We start from the raw sequence: 16,908 nt of genomic DNA, 5'->3' as shown, positions 1-16,908 counted from the left end.
AATTTTTCGTTTTTGAACCTAGACGCGGGCTACTCTAACTCCGAGTAAAACGAACGTGTGGTACGCGCCCTAAACAACAACTCATGAAAAAAAGAAAAAATAAACAAACTCGGCTGGATGCGTGGTGCGACCCGAGAAAATTTTCAGAGCCAAACTACGCGATTGGAGTCCGATCTAGAGCGACCTCAGGTTGCTGAAACAAACATATCAAACGTTGTTTGGGCGACTCTGGGCCACCCAAGTCCCTGCTAGGCCGCCATGTTTTCGTGACCATCATCTTTTCCGCAAAGACGAAAACAACGAAGAAGTATATAAGTTCGTTGTTGCTAAATATCTGTGATATTTAGCTGTGAAAGTTGATTTTTTTATGTTTGATTATAAATGTGATATCGTTATGAAACGTGCGCTGCCAAATTGTAATACTGACTTTCAAAATCAATGAAGTGTTGTATTTTATTTCATTTTGTTTACTTTGCTCTCACTGACTTGCTAGCTTTGATGGCCCCGAAGAACTGAGATGTTGGTTACGATTGCACCAGCTGGAGCGGCTTATTGTTGCCACCGGGCTGGGGTCACCTTTCGGGCTGCTCTGATCAATAAACGAAAACGATATTAGTTTCACACAAGTATGGTAGTATGGAAATATTTCAATACACTGATCAATGCTTTCAAAACGGTTGGCCTCTTGGCCTATTACTAACGTCAAATCGGCCAATCAAACTGTCAATCTCGAAAATAATAAAAATAATCGATTCTGCATCTGTCGGTGATTTTTTGACTTCCGGTGAAACTCTCAACGGGTGAGCACGTTGCATCGTGTTAGTCCGGGGAAAATTCGAGTATTTCGCAAGAAAGAAAGGATTTTCAGCCGTACTTTGACGATTCGACGCAGCCACACAGCGAGATTTTCGCTTGTAGTCAAGTGAAAAGAAAGTCCACTGGACTATAAACGAAAATTAACTGGCAATATAGCCTTAGTTGCTGTGCCATCAATTCGGCATCATCTCAAGTGAGGTGACGCCAACCAGAAAGGAAGAAGAAGAAGAAGAATTCGGTGATTTTTGTGAAAAAAATTTAACAGTGATGAATTAAAACCCGTTTTTTAAGCAATATGTTTCGGAGTAAAATTGTTATTGGCACGAGTGCGGTTGGAACACTCGTGGGATGTGCTGTTATACTGAAGTAAGGAGACATATTCGTTGAATATTTGTGACGAGAACTGATTATCCAATCGTCGTTTCAGGGACTACATGCAGGGTGGACGCTTCGAGCGCAAAGATGTTCGAGCGGATGGAAAGATTGCTATTGTTACAGGTTCCAATACAGGCATCGGGAAGGAAACAGTAATGACTCTTGCCAACCGAGGCGCTACAGTCTACATGGCGTGTCGAGATATGAAGAAGTGTGAAAAGGCTCGGGAAGAGATTGTGCTGGAAACTAGAAATGCCAACGTATTTTGCCGTGAGTGTGATCTGGCGTCGCTGCAGTCGGTGCGAAAGTTTGCAAAGCAGTATGGTTTTGTTAACTTTATAGTACACTAACGGTTTATCATAAAGCTATGTATTTATTTTTTAGATTCAAGACGGAACAAAACCGTTTGGATATTTTGGTTAACAACGCTGGTGTTATGCGCTGCCCACGGACATTAACAAAAGAAGGCATAGAACTGCAGTTGGGAGTCAATCACATGGGACATTTCTTACTCACAAATCTGCTGCTCGATAGGCTTAAAATGTCCGCACCTAGCCGCATAGTAGTCGTGTCCAGTCTAGCACATGAGCGAGGTAAAATAAACATTCACGACTTGAACAGCGAAAAAAGTTATGATCCAGCAAACGCCTACGAGCAGAGTAAACTTGCTAATGTGTTATTTACCCGAGAACTAGCGAAGCGTTTGGAAGGAACTGGAGTTACCGTGAATGCAGTGCATCCGGGAGTTGTAGATACAGAATTGATGCGACACATGGGTCTTTTCAACAGTTGGTTTTCAAGCATTTTAATTAAACCCTTCGTTTGGCCTTTCCTCAAATCTCCCATATATGGAGCACAAACTTCGCTCTATGCCGCACTGGATCCGGATTTGGAAAAAGTATCCGGACAGTACTTTAGTGATTGTGCCCCGAAAGATGTAGCCGAGCTGGCGAAAGACGATAAACTGGCGAAATGGTTGTGGACAGTAAGCGATAAGTGGACTGGTACACTGACCGGAACAGCTGCCGTTTCCTGACAAAGGATTATCAAACCAATCGGTAGTAAAGATATCATCATTTTTAGCGAACCAAATCTGCGGGAATAGCAGAGCTAGAGTTACGGCATTGATTAAAGTGAACATAAAATGGTAAAAAAATGATTTACATACATTTGGTATTGGAATAATACTTGAATTAATATTTTGATATTTCCAAGAATAACGTCACGCTTAAGAACATGATAATGCTTCTGGTTACCGTAGTGTTTAGAAACCAGCTTGAATAGTTGCAATATGTCAAAGATACCAGTTTTCAAAATACATGCAGTTAGGTGTGAAAAAATAAAATATACGAGTCAATAAAACGTAAGATTACGCAAATGTAGATTTGGTTCAATAAAAATGTTTAAAGCGGATCAATGCTCACTGCTCTAGATCTATTTCCTGTTGCATAGCAAAGTTTTTCTCGCTCAAGGTTAACAACTCCTGATAGGTTCGAGTGCGGAAGCTGTATCTTAGTCGTTCATTTGGTTCTGTCAAATAATGCTTTAAGAAAGTGATGACTGTTTTACACCACAACACGCAGCCACACCACAGCTTTCTGTTTCACAGTGATTGCATAGCATTTCTTTACGAGAAAGGCAAAGACTGTTTGTTGAACAAAGAAATACTCCAATTGAATAGAACAACCCGGTGTAAAACTGCAAAAATTTTAGCAGGAAACTCTCGCAGTTGTCGCCTCTTACGCCTTGAGAGCAGAAGCCCAATGGATTTCTTCTTGACTATATCTCCCGATTGGCCCCAAGCCCTCTGACTCAGTTTTTCAGGCGAATTTCGAACCTAGGCTCAATACCGATAGGCGAAAATTCGGCTCAGTTTCGTTTCTGATTCTTGTATTAGCAATTTCAGTGAAACCGAAGTCAACCTAGGCTCGAAAGACCAAGTGACATATACTATTCGATTCAACTCGAATTTTATCCGGATACGCAAAAATTTAGAAAAAATATGCACTCAATTTACTGCGACATTGCTAAATCGATTTCAATAAACTGAAATTGCATTCAGTTCATTCCACTTATCGCTCTAAAAATAATTTTTGACATGAAATAACTGTTTTACTATTTAATTTCAATAACAGTCTTTATTTTTGTAGATTGAACTTCTCATCAAACGATTATTGTTCGAACTGCGAGCATGCAATTCATGTTTTGAAAAACTTGAGCTTTTCTGAGAAATACAAGAAGCTACTTGATGACGGCGTAATGTAAAAATCGGTTAAATACAACATTGTTCGGACATTACTAAAAAATAATATCATTTTAATGAACGTGTATGATGCAGTAATGACGAGATTTCTATGCAAATTTGAAATATCATTACTTAGTCATCATTAAAAATTATAAAAATAATTCTCTTGTAAGGGCCGCTGTTGAAGTCCGCACGATAAATCGTTTTAATCTTTTCGTATTATGACCTTTATTTTCGGTTCCTGAAACTGGTACAACCGAAGAGAGTTTTTCGGGATCTCATTCAGCAAGATATACAAAATGTAGCAGTTTTTAGTCAGTTTCTAAGATCTCTCAGCAGGTTCAAAACTGTTACAATTTTTAGGTCATATTTGTTGCTGGAAAACAAACCAACTTCGGCTATTCCGGTCATCTGAATCCGGTTTGGAATCACTTTCCTTCAAGATGGCCAAATCGATTTTTACAAACTTGTAGGTTCAAAGGAAAAGTCTTACAGTTTCATACGGAATTCCTAAATTTGTTGTGAATACTACTTTCGGTTCCGGAACTACAGGGTAAACAGGACTTGTAGAGTTTGTTAGATTAAGTCCGAATCAACTTTCCTATTTTTATGCAGGGTGATTTTTTAAGAGCTTGAGAACTTTTTTAAACAATAAAACGCATAAAATTTGCAAAATCTCATCGGTTCTTTATTTTAAACGTTAGATTGGTACATGACATTTACTTTTTGAAGATAATTTCATTTAAATGTTGACCGCGGCTGCGTCTTAGGTGGTCCATTCGGAAAATCCGCTTTTTTATCGACAAATTTTGTTCAGCGATGAGGCTCATTTCTGGTTGAATGGCTACGTAAATAAGCAAAATTGCCGCATTTGGAGTAAAGAGCAACCAGAAGCCGTTCAAGAACTGCCCATGCATCCCGAAAAATGCACTGTTTGGTGTGGTTTGTACGCTGGTGGAATCATTGGACCGTATTTTTTCAAAGATGCTGTTGGACGCAACGTTACAGTGAATGGCGATCGCTATCGTTCGATGCTAACAAACTTTTTGTTGCCAAAAATGGAAGAACTGAACTTGGTTGACATGTGGTTTCAACAAGATGGCGCTACATGCCACACAGCTCGCGATTCTATGGCCATTTTGAGGGAAAACTTCGGAGAACAATTCATCTCAAGAAATGGACCGGTAAGTTGGCGACCAAGATCATGCGATTTGACGCCTTTAGACTATTTTTTGTGGGGCTACGTCAAGTCTAAAGTCTACAGAAATAAGCCAGTAACTATTCCAGCTTTGGAAGACAACATTTCCGAAGAAATTCGGGCTATTCCGGCCGAAATGCTCGAAAAAGTTGCCCAAAATTGGACTTTCCGAATGGACCACCTAAGACGCAGCCGCGGTCAACATTTAAATGAAATTATCTTCAAAAAGTAAATGTCATGTACCAATCTAACGTTTAAAATAAAGAACCGATGAGATTTTGCAAATTTTATGCGTTTTATTGTTTAAAAAAGTTCTCAAGCTCTTAAAAAATCACCCTGTATAATGAACAGTTGCTTTTGCGAATTCCAAAGTAATTTTTTTGATGTTATGAGTAATATGAAAAAGACATCATTACACCACTAGGTGGACTAGAACAGGTTTTTCATCTTTCGAGAATTTCCTCAATGCAGATTAAAAGAGGATAGCTTTAGTTATTATTATCTGTAAATACGTGGAGAGAAGAATTGCTAATAGTACCGTAATAATCGATATGTTACATTCGTCGTTTTGAACATTTTATACAGAATTATTGCCAAGCTTGTCAGCAGAAATTTTGCTGGAAGCCAGCGGTGTCACATCTACGGAAATCTTCGTAGATCTACGGATCCGTAGACAAAATCTACGGAAATTAAAATTTATCAACGGATAACTACGGAAACAAGTTTTGTCTGGCGAGCAAAAAAAAAAAGCTTTTCACCGTGAGCGCTTCCGAGAAAAATTCCAATCTACGGAAATTACACTACTACTATCTGGCATCGCTGCTGTTAGCTCGGCAAAGGCGATCAGGATTGAATTATGCAACTCGAAATAATAATCATGTTATAGTTACGTGAAAAGTTATGTGAATATTTTCCACCCTACTTTTCACGTAGATTTTAATGGACTGACATTTAAAAGCTGTTTAATGCATAATCTAGTAAAAGTTACGTGTTTCATAGGTAGAATGTAATGTATTGTTCATATCCCATTTACCTATCAGTTCATATCAAATTTAGATACCAGAGAATTACAATTTTATATATTGGTTGAAGTCAAAAGGGAGATTTCAGATGTTTATATAAATCTATGAAATGAAAAATAACATGAAAAATAAAACATTTATTTCAGAAAATTGGCATATAATTTCAATAGCTTCAAAACAAACTAATAACGTCGTGGTATCTCAAATCGACAAGCCTCCAAAAATCGTTCTTGTTGTCACTGCCATCCAACCAAAGCCGCAGTCGAGAGTCGAGAACTCCCACAACACAACCGATGCAGGTTAAACTCGCATTACATGGTTCCAGTATCTCTAGCTTCATACCGATTTTGAACTCATTTTTCGATGGACCAACGGCCTGTTTCGGCAGAAGCGGGCAAACTTCTGGACGCACGCAGGCACTCGGTCCAGTTGAACACATGGAAACTTTTATACTGGAATGGTGCGGACGATGTAATCAAAAACTGGAACTAATTAACATTTTTCGCAAATGTTTACACTACTTACACTTTAGCCCTGTTCGCCATTTTCAAAATCGAATGTTTCACACTGAAAATTCACGTAGATTGTTTGACGTTTGGTCAATTCACGCAAACCTTATGTGATGACTCTATTCATTTTAGGGGATGTTCGTATAACATTCATTTTCGTCACGTTAAATATGCAGTTTGACATTTGAAACCAGTTTACGTGATTTTTCAAGTGAATCGAACATGAATTTTTATTTGAGTGTGGATTACCGAGTCATCAGTAATTGAATATTCAAAGGATTTTTCCTTATTATTGAATGAAATGAATATCACAAAGGCTTAAGTTGGGGAGAGTGGGTGTTTTATTAAATAACATCAATAAAATAACGGCTAAGGACCATTATTTTTAGTGCTTCTTCTGGAAATAAACCGATATTTGTGAGTGTATATGAAAAGAGATTTTTCTTTCACTTTCCTTTTTATGAAATATAGAAATCTTTTTCCTATTTATATGTTTTCCATCTTCAAACTCCACGAACAATAGCGACGTTGTGCTTTGCGAAACCGACAAGTGACATTAGATGACAAGTGTCTTACCGAGTGTCAGTAAAAGATAACACACTGTTCGAAATCTCGGCAAACGGATTTACTGATCTCGGTATATTTGTTGTTTGCTGACAAATTCAGCATAATATTACTTTACCGAGATATCGGAATATTATTTCGACGAATTTTGGAAAAGAGCATGTCGGTTACTAAAAAATGTCGTGTTTCCGATATAGTTCGGTATTTCAATATGCCGAGCTCGAGAATTTGTTTTAAGTGTGCATATTTTGTATTTTTATTTACATAAATCTGTAAAACAGGATGAAATCAATTTGTCGGTAATAAACCACATATTTTCTGTAGAAAAAATGCAATTACCGAAAATTCGGTAAGTTTTTATGTTTACCAAAAGTTTTCGTCAAAACAATTAATGTACTGCTAAACCCATCTTGATGTGTAAGTCTTTCTTTAGTTCTAGATTGTGACTTGTGAATAAAGTTATTTTATGAGCTATTCTCAAGTTTATCAGGCGAGAGTTTGTAATATCTGGAAGATCTTCTGTTCCATTTTTCAACTCAATGATTTCGTTGAGAAAAGATACGATTTAGTATTATCGATTGTTCAAGTTCTAATGACGCCATTGCTGATGAGCACAAACACGTTCATGGTGACCGTTCGGAAGACCAGCAGCAAAACTTCGATAAGGTTGCGTTCTTTTTTTATCCCCGAACACCTGTCCTTAAGTGTCCTCGCGCGAGTTATGAACGCGGACATCCAGAACCGGTTCTGAGTTATGCTTCTTGATTGATTGTGCTTTCAGTGGCACGACTTCGATATCGTGTGTCTGCAGCTAATATCAGTATCTTTTCAAGCAGAAATCTTGAATCTGACCAATATTTGTTTGATGGAACCTTATTCGTCTAGTAGTTTCTTATGAAACTGTTCAAGTATCATCGTTGCTATGAATTAAATATGTTAAATATTCGAGATGCGACATCGCACCAGAGCAGCCGCCACTGAAATGCGTTGTTCGGCGCCGCAAAATATTTATTATGCGATAAACTGACGTGTGTCGTCGCGCCTTCCTTTTTCAAAACTGTATAAGTCAAGCAATTTCCGTGCCATCACAAACTCTAATCTACGGAAAGATTCGCGGCAATAGATTTATAGCTTAATGCAGTGAGTATTGGATAGTGGGAACCAGTATTTGGGTGAAGTCCTCATTTTTGATAATAACACCGACGACGAACTGGCGCTGCCCGTCGGTGCCGTCAAAAAAAAAAACGAAATCACCGCGATTACTACTTGGCGCGACATAATCATCCTGTATTGTTACTGATGAAGCTCAGGTTTGGAATTCGCTGGTATGGAGATGTGTGGGATTTCCCGAAAAAGTGTGTTTGAAATATCGTTCGAATTAAAATCGACAAGAATGAGGAAAAAAAACTGTTCTAGTTTGGGTTATTGTTAGGAATGTGTCAAGGTTGACAGGATATTTGGAAATGGTTGAAATTTAATAGATATTGAGGCCCGTTTACAAACCACGCAGACCGAATATTTAATATTTTTCAAGTACGAGCTAGTTTCATATAATATTTTATCCTCATTCAGCGTTTCTTAAATCTTGATTTATTTATGCTTATCTGCATTTTTAAGTAGTGATAAATAATTAAACTGATTTGACGACTCGCGTCATAACGAATATAGAACCGGTGAAATTGTACCCTGTTCGACAAAGAAACAAATTTCGATTTTATTCATCATCGTATTCTCCTTGAAGAGCAATACAATTGTTCCAACGGGGTTCAAACATTTCTACACAAATTCTATACCATGATTTTTGCTCACGCTTCGATCTCAGGCCTTTGATGTATTGGATAACTTATCCATGAGCAAACAAGAAGAAATAGACTTCGATTTTGAACATTGCAATCTGGATACTTTGAATGCGGGAGTTTCATCAGAGGGGGAATCTTCATCCGACAGTTTAAAACGTAATCTCATCGGTTGGCTACAACGGATTGGATGAGCTATGAGTCGATGCTAGTTAGCAAAATGGAAAAAAACGACAACAGATCGACGCGAAATATAGCTTTTCGAAAGCTTTTGACTACGTTCCACATCTACTTGCTGTTGAGAAATTGAAACGAAACGGCTTCCCCAACTGGCTAACCTCTTGGATTTAATCATATCTTACAAATCGTAGTGCGTCTGTTTGACTTGATTCATCGTTTTTGAGCAGTTTCATTATCACATCCGGAGTAGGTCGTCAAATGCTGAGATAACTAAGTCCTCACAAGTTTTTATCTCATGCCTCCCTGAGCGTCTATGGCGACATTTGGTCAATAGAACGGCCTCGACTGGGTGCTATCGCCTCTCTGCGTTAGTAGCAGAATGAGAGGGTGCGAAAAGGCTTGTAGTTCGAAGCACATCCTAAAGTGCAATATTTATCATAGTATATTGCAACATGTGGTTCTATTGTTTGTTGCATCATTTGTTATATATTGAATTGAATTATATTACATTGTATTATACATTGTTGTTATTATTATTAATATTAATATTATTATTATTAGTATTAGTATTATTATTATTATTATTATTATTTAAAAAGAAATATTATATTATATTATATTATATTATATTATATTATATTATATTATATTATATTATATTATATTATATTATATTATATTATATTACATTATATTGTATTATGCTCAAGTATATCGACAACGGGTGGGGCAGGGAGTGCATCAGGGTATCTTACAAGTGAATGACTGGATGATGGAGTGGATTCCCAACCTGAGTCACGCGGGGGAAGCTTTGTGTTTCTCCCTAAAGGTCTGAAATGAGTAAGACGCACCCTTCTAACAAACAAACCATCAGGCGGGTTTAAGCTGGTACAGCGAAATTCTTTATTATATGGCCGGATGTTTTTGCTGGAAGACGCCGGGTCCTCAAAAGCCATTTTGGCCTTCTTAACAGCAATTATATGAAATCTATCTGATAATCAAATTCGGATCTACTGTAAGTCTACCCGCATACACTGGTAATGCCTTGAATTGATGGTGGCTTCACACATAGATACATACATACATACAGTTTCATTATCACATCCGGAGTACCCCAAAGAAGTCATCTTGGACTACTACTATTTGTGATCTTTATCAACGACCTGTGTGATAGACTAACGTTCGCCAATTGATCTAGGTAGCATTATTGATCGCAAGCTTCGTTTTACGGAACACTACTAAGGCATTTGCAGTACTGGGACTAATCCAACGTATTACTCAAGACTTCACAGACATTTATAGTCTAAAGACACTACATTTCCCTGGTTTGAAGCATCCTTGAGTACGGAGTTATTGTGTGGTCGCCGTATCACTCTACTCATAACGATCGTATTGAACGTGTTCAAAAGAGCTTTATGAGGTTTACTCTTAAAAGACTTCCTTGGCAAAATCGTTTCCAACTATGTTACCTTCTTGTGAACATCGTTGTGCTCTACTTTACGAGATAGGCGAATCTTCCTTCTGCAACTATTCGTTTTCGACTAGCTCTCAAACAACATTGACTGTGATGCACTGTTAGCTAAATTGGACATAAACGTTTCAAGCTGATTGCTACGACCAAAAACATCCACTGTATGTTTGCTGTTAGCACTCCAATAGCGTTTATAATTTATTTGATTTTAATATTAGCAAAGTGACTTTCAAATATTCGAGGGCTCATTGCAAAACTTTGAATACACTTACTTACAATATATTTACTACGGCAGATACGAATTCCAGAACAGCATCATCTTTATTTGTACGACAAAGTTCAAACTTAGCATAGCAGTCAATAAAAATTGATTCGTCTGAGGCCCACCAACTGCATAATAAGCATTGTGTTGCTTGCAAAAAAAATGAATAACCTATCTAATTAGCACATTAGCATGCGTCGCGCGCTCTCCGCTACATTTCCCCTTAAATTTCAAAATATACCAGCAGAAGTTTTAGAAAAGGCGTACTGTCCAACTTTGGCATGATTTGGTAGGGTATCACTAGAGCTCTGTAAAATCTGTTTTTGACATTTTTCGTTATTACTGGACTATCCACGTGCTGATAAAAATCTTCAATTTGTTACAGTTCCAGACAAAAAATGATTTTGTTCGTAGAAATGGTCATCCGTTACATATTGAACCCAACAGCAGATCCCTAGTAGCAAACATTCTTCTAGTACTGAATTCATTAACTCTTCTCGCAACGATTATGCGATTGGAAAAGCGCACTTTTCTTGTATGATGTGCAACAAGTTTCTTGTTTTATATGTTTCACAACAGTAATATTTGCTAAGTGGAAACCGGAATTGAAACTGCTCAAATGATCTGTCGCACAGTCAGTTACAAAACCGGATGTGGAGCTTAATCCATTCAGGTTTTTGAGTTGGTTTCACAAGCAGTAATATGAATGAATTTTACATCCCTTACAAAAACGTGTTGAATCAATTGTCTAACATATCTAACCAAAATAACCGATATGAAGCAGATGTGAAATACACCCAAACCTCCATTTACGAACCTTATATATGTATGTATGTATACTTACCCGTCTGCATATACGTGTATATATTTATACATATAAATGATCGCTTTTACTTCACTAATATTTATATGTATTAAGAAATACAAATATTTGCACACATGCGTACGTACAGGGTCCGGCACTCGAAGTGTAACAATTAAAAAGGCCATAAATTCAGTTTGGAAAATTATTGGTCAATTTCCGAACATTGTATTTTCTGACGAGAAAATTTTTCCAATTGAGCAATTCGTAAACTCTCAAAACGATAGGGTTTACTTGACCGACCGTTCATACGAGAATTTGAGTCATCGATTGGCCACCAGGAGGCAGCACCCGCAACAGATAATGGTTTGGGCCGCTGTAACCGCAGATGGGCGCTCTCCAATCGTTCTCATCGAGCCTGGCGTCATGGTAAATGCGACATATTATCGGGAAAGTATTCTGGAGGTTGCTTTAAAGCCGTGGGCAGACAAACATTTCGATGGCAGACCATGGACGTTTCAGCAGGACTCGGCACCGTCTCACAAAGCTCGAGTGAACCAAGAATGGCTGAAAAACAACGTTCCGAACTTCATCACGTCCACACAATGGCTCTCGAATTCACCAGATGCGAATCCAATGGATTATTCTCTTTGGGCCATTTTGGAGAGCAAAGTCCGAACTAAAAGATACACCAGTCTCGAGGCGCTGAAAAAAGTTATTGTACGCGAGTGGGCCAAAATACCTGCAAGTCACATTCGGCCAAACGAAGCAACTCCTTCGCTCTCTCAAGTCATCAAGTCAAGGCAAAAGGTGGTCATATCGAGCAAAGTGAATTGATTCTGAATTTTGTATTATTTTTACACATTTTGTACTTTGAATTAAGTAAAAGTAATTTTCCAAACTGAATTTATGGCCTTTTTAATTGGTTACACTTCGAGTGCCGGACCCTGTACATATATAAGTTACGTAAATGGAGTTTTAATTGCTACTTGGGATAGATCTGTCACAACTTATCAACATATGAAACCAGCCAAATCCGGGAGCAAACTGGATTCAGAATTCGTCAAAGGCTAACTTTTGAACGTTTGCCGAAAATTTTGGCACAAATCACATTAATCGCACTGAAATCCTCAGGTACAATGCTTCCGCCTTCTAGAGCCATCATCAAAGTATCGAACCATCGTTGATGCTATATTATTATTGTTATTATCAGTTTAATCCGACAGACTGTCGCCGCAAGGTTGTCCTAGCTAATAATCGTCGGGTTCGTCGCCTTTTTGGTGGGTCGCTTAAACATTTGACATGTCGCGCCAACCTGAGATTGCAACTCGACTTCGAATATTATCGATTCGAATATATGTTGGCTGCACTGAACCAGAAAGTGTAAATGTACCACAGACTAGATCAAATTCTTGTAGAAAATACCGGTTTGAAATTTCCTGCAACACACACTTCCAGGCCGGCGTTTGTGTGCTGTTATAAAAATTTTAACAAATTTATTAGCCACATTAGGCCAGAACTGAGCAAGAAAGCATATCCAACGAGCAACCATTGGAGCTACTCAAAATTTGCATAAATATTCGGCGCGTCGTAGATGGCAGATCGTCGAGAAGAAATGTGCGTCTTTTGTTGTGACGTAGGAATGCAGACTTGCCGGAGACTTACCGGTGGTGAACCGGTACCAACTGCTTCTACCGAAAGAAGATCCGGCACGAGTTCTGAATTTCGCAATTTGTTTTGCGAATCATAATAATTTGGAATGTTTAGCGGACGGACACTGACTAAATTGAGAATTGCAATTATTTAGTGAGGTGTATTCATTATGAACTATAATCCTTATTATTATTATTATTATTATTGACATGAAAATCCTTACTCTTTGTGAATGCTACTAGAATCAAAACTAGCCCAATTTAAAAACAATCGTTTTTCGTTTTCTCTAAATCGAGTTCAACATGGACCGAGGTGACGATAGTTTGTTCAAGCTTTACAAGTCAATAAAAATCACCCGCGCGAACCCATATCCATCAGCATAGCCGCATATTTTTCGCGATTTATAACTCGACGGAAAAATGTCAATCCGGGTTACGGCGCCAGACATAAAAAGCTCATCACTTTACTCTGTCTGTCGCCGGCTTGTATTGACTGTTCCTTGCTTGTATATGGTGTTTGGCGAATAAATGTTTTCGTCTCGATTTGAATCTTCTAGTGGTTTTGATTTATTGTTTGATTTGACTATTTTACTTTTGCATTAACTATTTTGATCTATTCCGTTTACAGAATGTAAAAACAATATTTTGAAAAAAAAAAATGCTATACGAAGCTTTCAAATGAAAATGTTTTCATAAATCTAACCTGCAATCAAATTTTAATTTCGATTAGTTTGTTTGATATGCTAACATCTTGGTCGATGTTAACTGATGTATGCTGGTCTTAAGTTTTGATTATATACTTTAAGAAAAATCAATTGAAATCTTGGAAATCGATATTTGTTTACCGTTCAAACCTACAAGAATGCAAAACAAATCTTTGAACAAAAACGAAGAGAGGCTATTGTACATATGTCAATTTTGTTTTCCATTAGAAATATGAAATGAAAAAGAGAACAAAGTGCACTAGCGGGTATATTGATGATATTGACGTGAAAATTGGAATTGATGAAGTATCAAAAGAGTGAAAAAATTGACGCGTGTCAACGTTTGATTTATAAATTGGAATTAATGAAGTATCAAAAGAGTGAAAAAATTGACGCGTGTCAACGTTTGATTTATAAATTGGAATTAATGAAGTATCAAAAGAGTGAAAAAATTGACGTGTGTCAACGTTTGATTTATAAATTTAACTATGAAGATGAGATGATTATGAGTATAATGCATAGTTTTATTAACCGACACAGTAATGCAATTGTTTTTAGAAACCACATTCAAATACTGAAATGTTTATTTCCATTGAGGATACTTAACCTTTATTGCTTTATCGTAAGCGTGATTATGTTTGCACCATCGTACAAATAAGGTTCCCGTAGCAATCGCAACTGGATCAAATTTGAACAATTTTTAATAGATATGGTTGGAAAGTTATATCACGAGTATTGTGTTAATAAAAACCTTTTTTAATCCACCTAGTGGTGTAATGATGCCTTTCTCATATTACTATAAAATTCAGCCAAGATTTTATTTGCAACTTGAATAAAATCAAAAACATTCTTTGGTTATAAACTACCATAACCTTTTCAAGTTTTAAACATGTAAAGTTAATATAGATTTCAATGTAGCAACCCTGTATGCCATACAAAATTGAAGCACGCTGTGTGCTAGGCGGTGGAGTTTTCTTCTTCCTTGCCAGTACGTACCGATGCGTACCGGTTTTTCATAATGCTGTATGACAGTTTGATAGTTTTGACACTCATCGCCCGATAATTTTGGAACCGGAAGTCAGATCTGGATGAAATTGCACAGTATCTTTTAAAATAATGAGAGCTTGATTTGAATCATGATTTGTGAAAATCGGGCTGAGAGTTATGTTTTTGGAGTTTTTCTTCACTATTACTAGTGCGTTCGGAAGCGGAAACCGGGAACTAGTAGTCCCAAAGTAGATTTATGTAACCACTGACTTTTTGTCTACCAATTAGATGAATTTACCAGTAAGTTAAAAATATGCACCTTATTTCGCCATCACTGAGAACCATGAGACCTCTCGTTTGAATCTAAGTTTGTGAAAGTCTGTTACGCCATCACTAAAAAAAGTGAGTGACAATAATCACTAAAAAAAGTGAGTGACATAATCGTTCGGACATGACATAGATATTAGAAAGATGGCAGTATTTTCAAAATCAAAACAATTTCATATTTATATTCATTTATACTGCTTGCAACAAGAATTGCTGGAAGAACACAATTTATTACGCCCTTATATCATTCGAAGAAGTTCGTCGGGATAAGCAAAATTGTGTGTGTTAAAAATAATTTCATTAATTTTTCTCGGAGATGGCTTAATTGATTTCTACAAACTTAGACTCATATGAACAGTCCTATCCATATGAACAGTCCATATAAGGTATCTGAAAATTTCATTTGAATTCTGTTCCTGGTTCCAGAGCAACTGGATTATATTTGTAATGTAATTAAAATAATGTCACTCATTTTGCTCGTAAATTGCTAAACCGATTTCGTCCATCTAACATTCAAATAAAACGTCATAAGGTTCCATAAAATCTGTTTGTTTTTTAACCGGATCCGTCTTCCGGTTCAGGAAATACAGAGCGATTAGTGTAAAAATTTCACATAAATTTACCGGGTTCACAGATTTTGGAGAGCTGACGACCAAATAAATTTATTTCAGTTTTACTGGTATTCGGTTTTCGTACCCAAAAAAAATTATATAGAACGCACTACGATTTCTCTGAGATGGCTAAACTGATTTTCAAATCAAATTCGAGTGTAATGATGTAATGTAATGGTTAACAATTCATTAAGAAAATTTAGCTGACTTCGGCTACACCGACTTCCGAATTCTGTGTCCTAAAGTATCGGAAATAGAGAAGCTAAAAGAAGGCCAAAACGAATTTAATAAACAAAAATTCAAATTAAAATAAACGTATGGTCCCTTACAAAAATGGTAAATTTTGTCCGATTCTGACTTCCAATTTTGAAATTACAGGTGATGAGTTGTTAAAATTCAAACCGTCATAGAAGATGACGATACCGAAAAATCTTCCAAGTTGGATTCTAGTTTATTCGTCATACTAATTCGTGGACATACGAACAATTTTGGGTTATGTTGGTCTCTGAATACCGTTTCTGGAAGTACCATAAATAATAATCAACACTTTTAAGAGGAACTTACTTCTACATCTCATGGAATGCTCAATCGATTGTTACACGTTTAGATTAAAATGAATAATATTAAGGTTCGGTATAATTTCTATCTTCCTTTGCAATAACACAAAGGGTGTACCGAAACTAAATAGTTCGCGCATTTCAATATAGGTGGGACTAGTGTCCCACGAAAATTTATTTTTAGAAGAATTTACTCATAGTGTCACGTCTGTTAGTCTCTGATATTAACGTCAACTATTAATATCGTAAACATACAAATAGTAAAGAAGGGCACACGAACATGAGCCTTGCCGAAGTCCACAGTAGCTAAAGGCAATTTGAACTGTTTATTTCAATTTTTTAGGAAGTCTGAGTACTAGGTGATCAACATATGATGATAGTGATTATACAGACCAGTTTGGAACATTCTAGAGATTCTAGTTTATCTGTTCGATGCTAGGCGTAGTTAGGATAGTAATGTATTGCATGCAATAAATAACAGATTGATGTGAATCGAAAAAAAAACAAAGGAATAGCTAGCTCATCTGAGCCTCGCTTAAGTTTCACTGTGTATGCATCATTAAAATGACACGCTCGTTAAGTTTTTTTTTTCACTGAATTATTTCGCTGATAAAAGACGTTTACATTTGCCGACTAACCGATCGGAATCTCTAATTGCAATTTGTAAACTATACAATTATTTATCATTCATCCCCGCGAGAATTGCTGGGATAGGTCAAGTGCTCGTTAGTAACAGTATATTTTTATCAGTACTGGTCATCAATTGCCTTATGCATGGAGATGGGACAAGTTTCGGTTCATTCAAACTGCTTCGTAAATCTACTATTTTA

At 36.9% G+C, this 16,908-nt stretch overlaps 1 protein-coding gene across 1 annotated transcript; it reads left to right on the top strand.

Moving 5' to 3' along the window:
* The first annotated feature begins 782 nt into the window (after positions 1-782).
* LOC131436421 (retinol dehydrogenase 13-like) lies at positions 783-2,604 on the top strand. Its single transcript, XM_058605136.1, has 3 exons — positions 783-1,182; positions 1,244-1,510; positions 1,576-2,604. The coding sequence occupies exons 1-3, from the start codon at positions 1,112-1,114 to the stop codon at positions 2,225-2,227; spliced, it is 990 nt and encodes a 329-aa protein (XP_058461119.1). The 5' UTR covers positions 783-1,111; the 3' UTR covers positions 2,228-2,604.
* Positions 2,605-16,908: the final 14,304 nt, after the last annotated feature.

Source organism: Malaya genurostris, chromosome 3 (assembly GCF_030247185.1).
Source record: "Malaya genurostris strain Urasoe2022 chromosome 3, Malgen_1.1, whole genome shotgun sequence".
In the NCBI taxonomy this organism is placed as follows: domain Eukaryota; kingdom Metazoa; phylum Arthropoda; class Insecta; order Diptera; family Culicidae; genus Malaya; species Malaya genurostris.
Note: the sequence above shows the minus strand (reverse complement) of the source record. Positions and strands in the feature narration are given on the sequence as shown.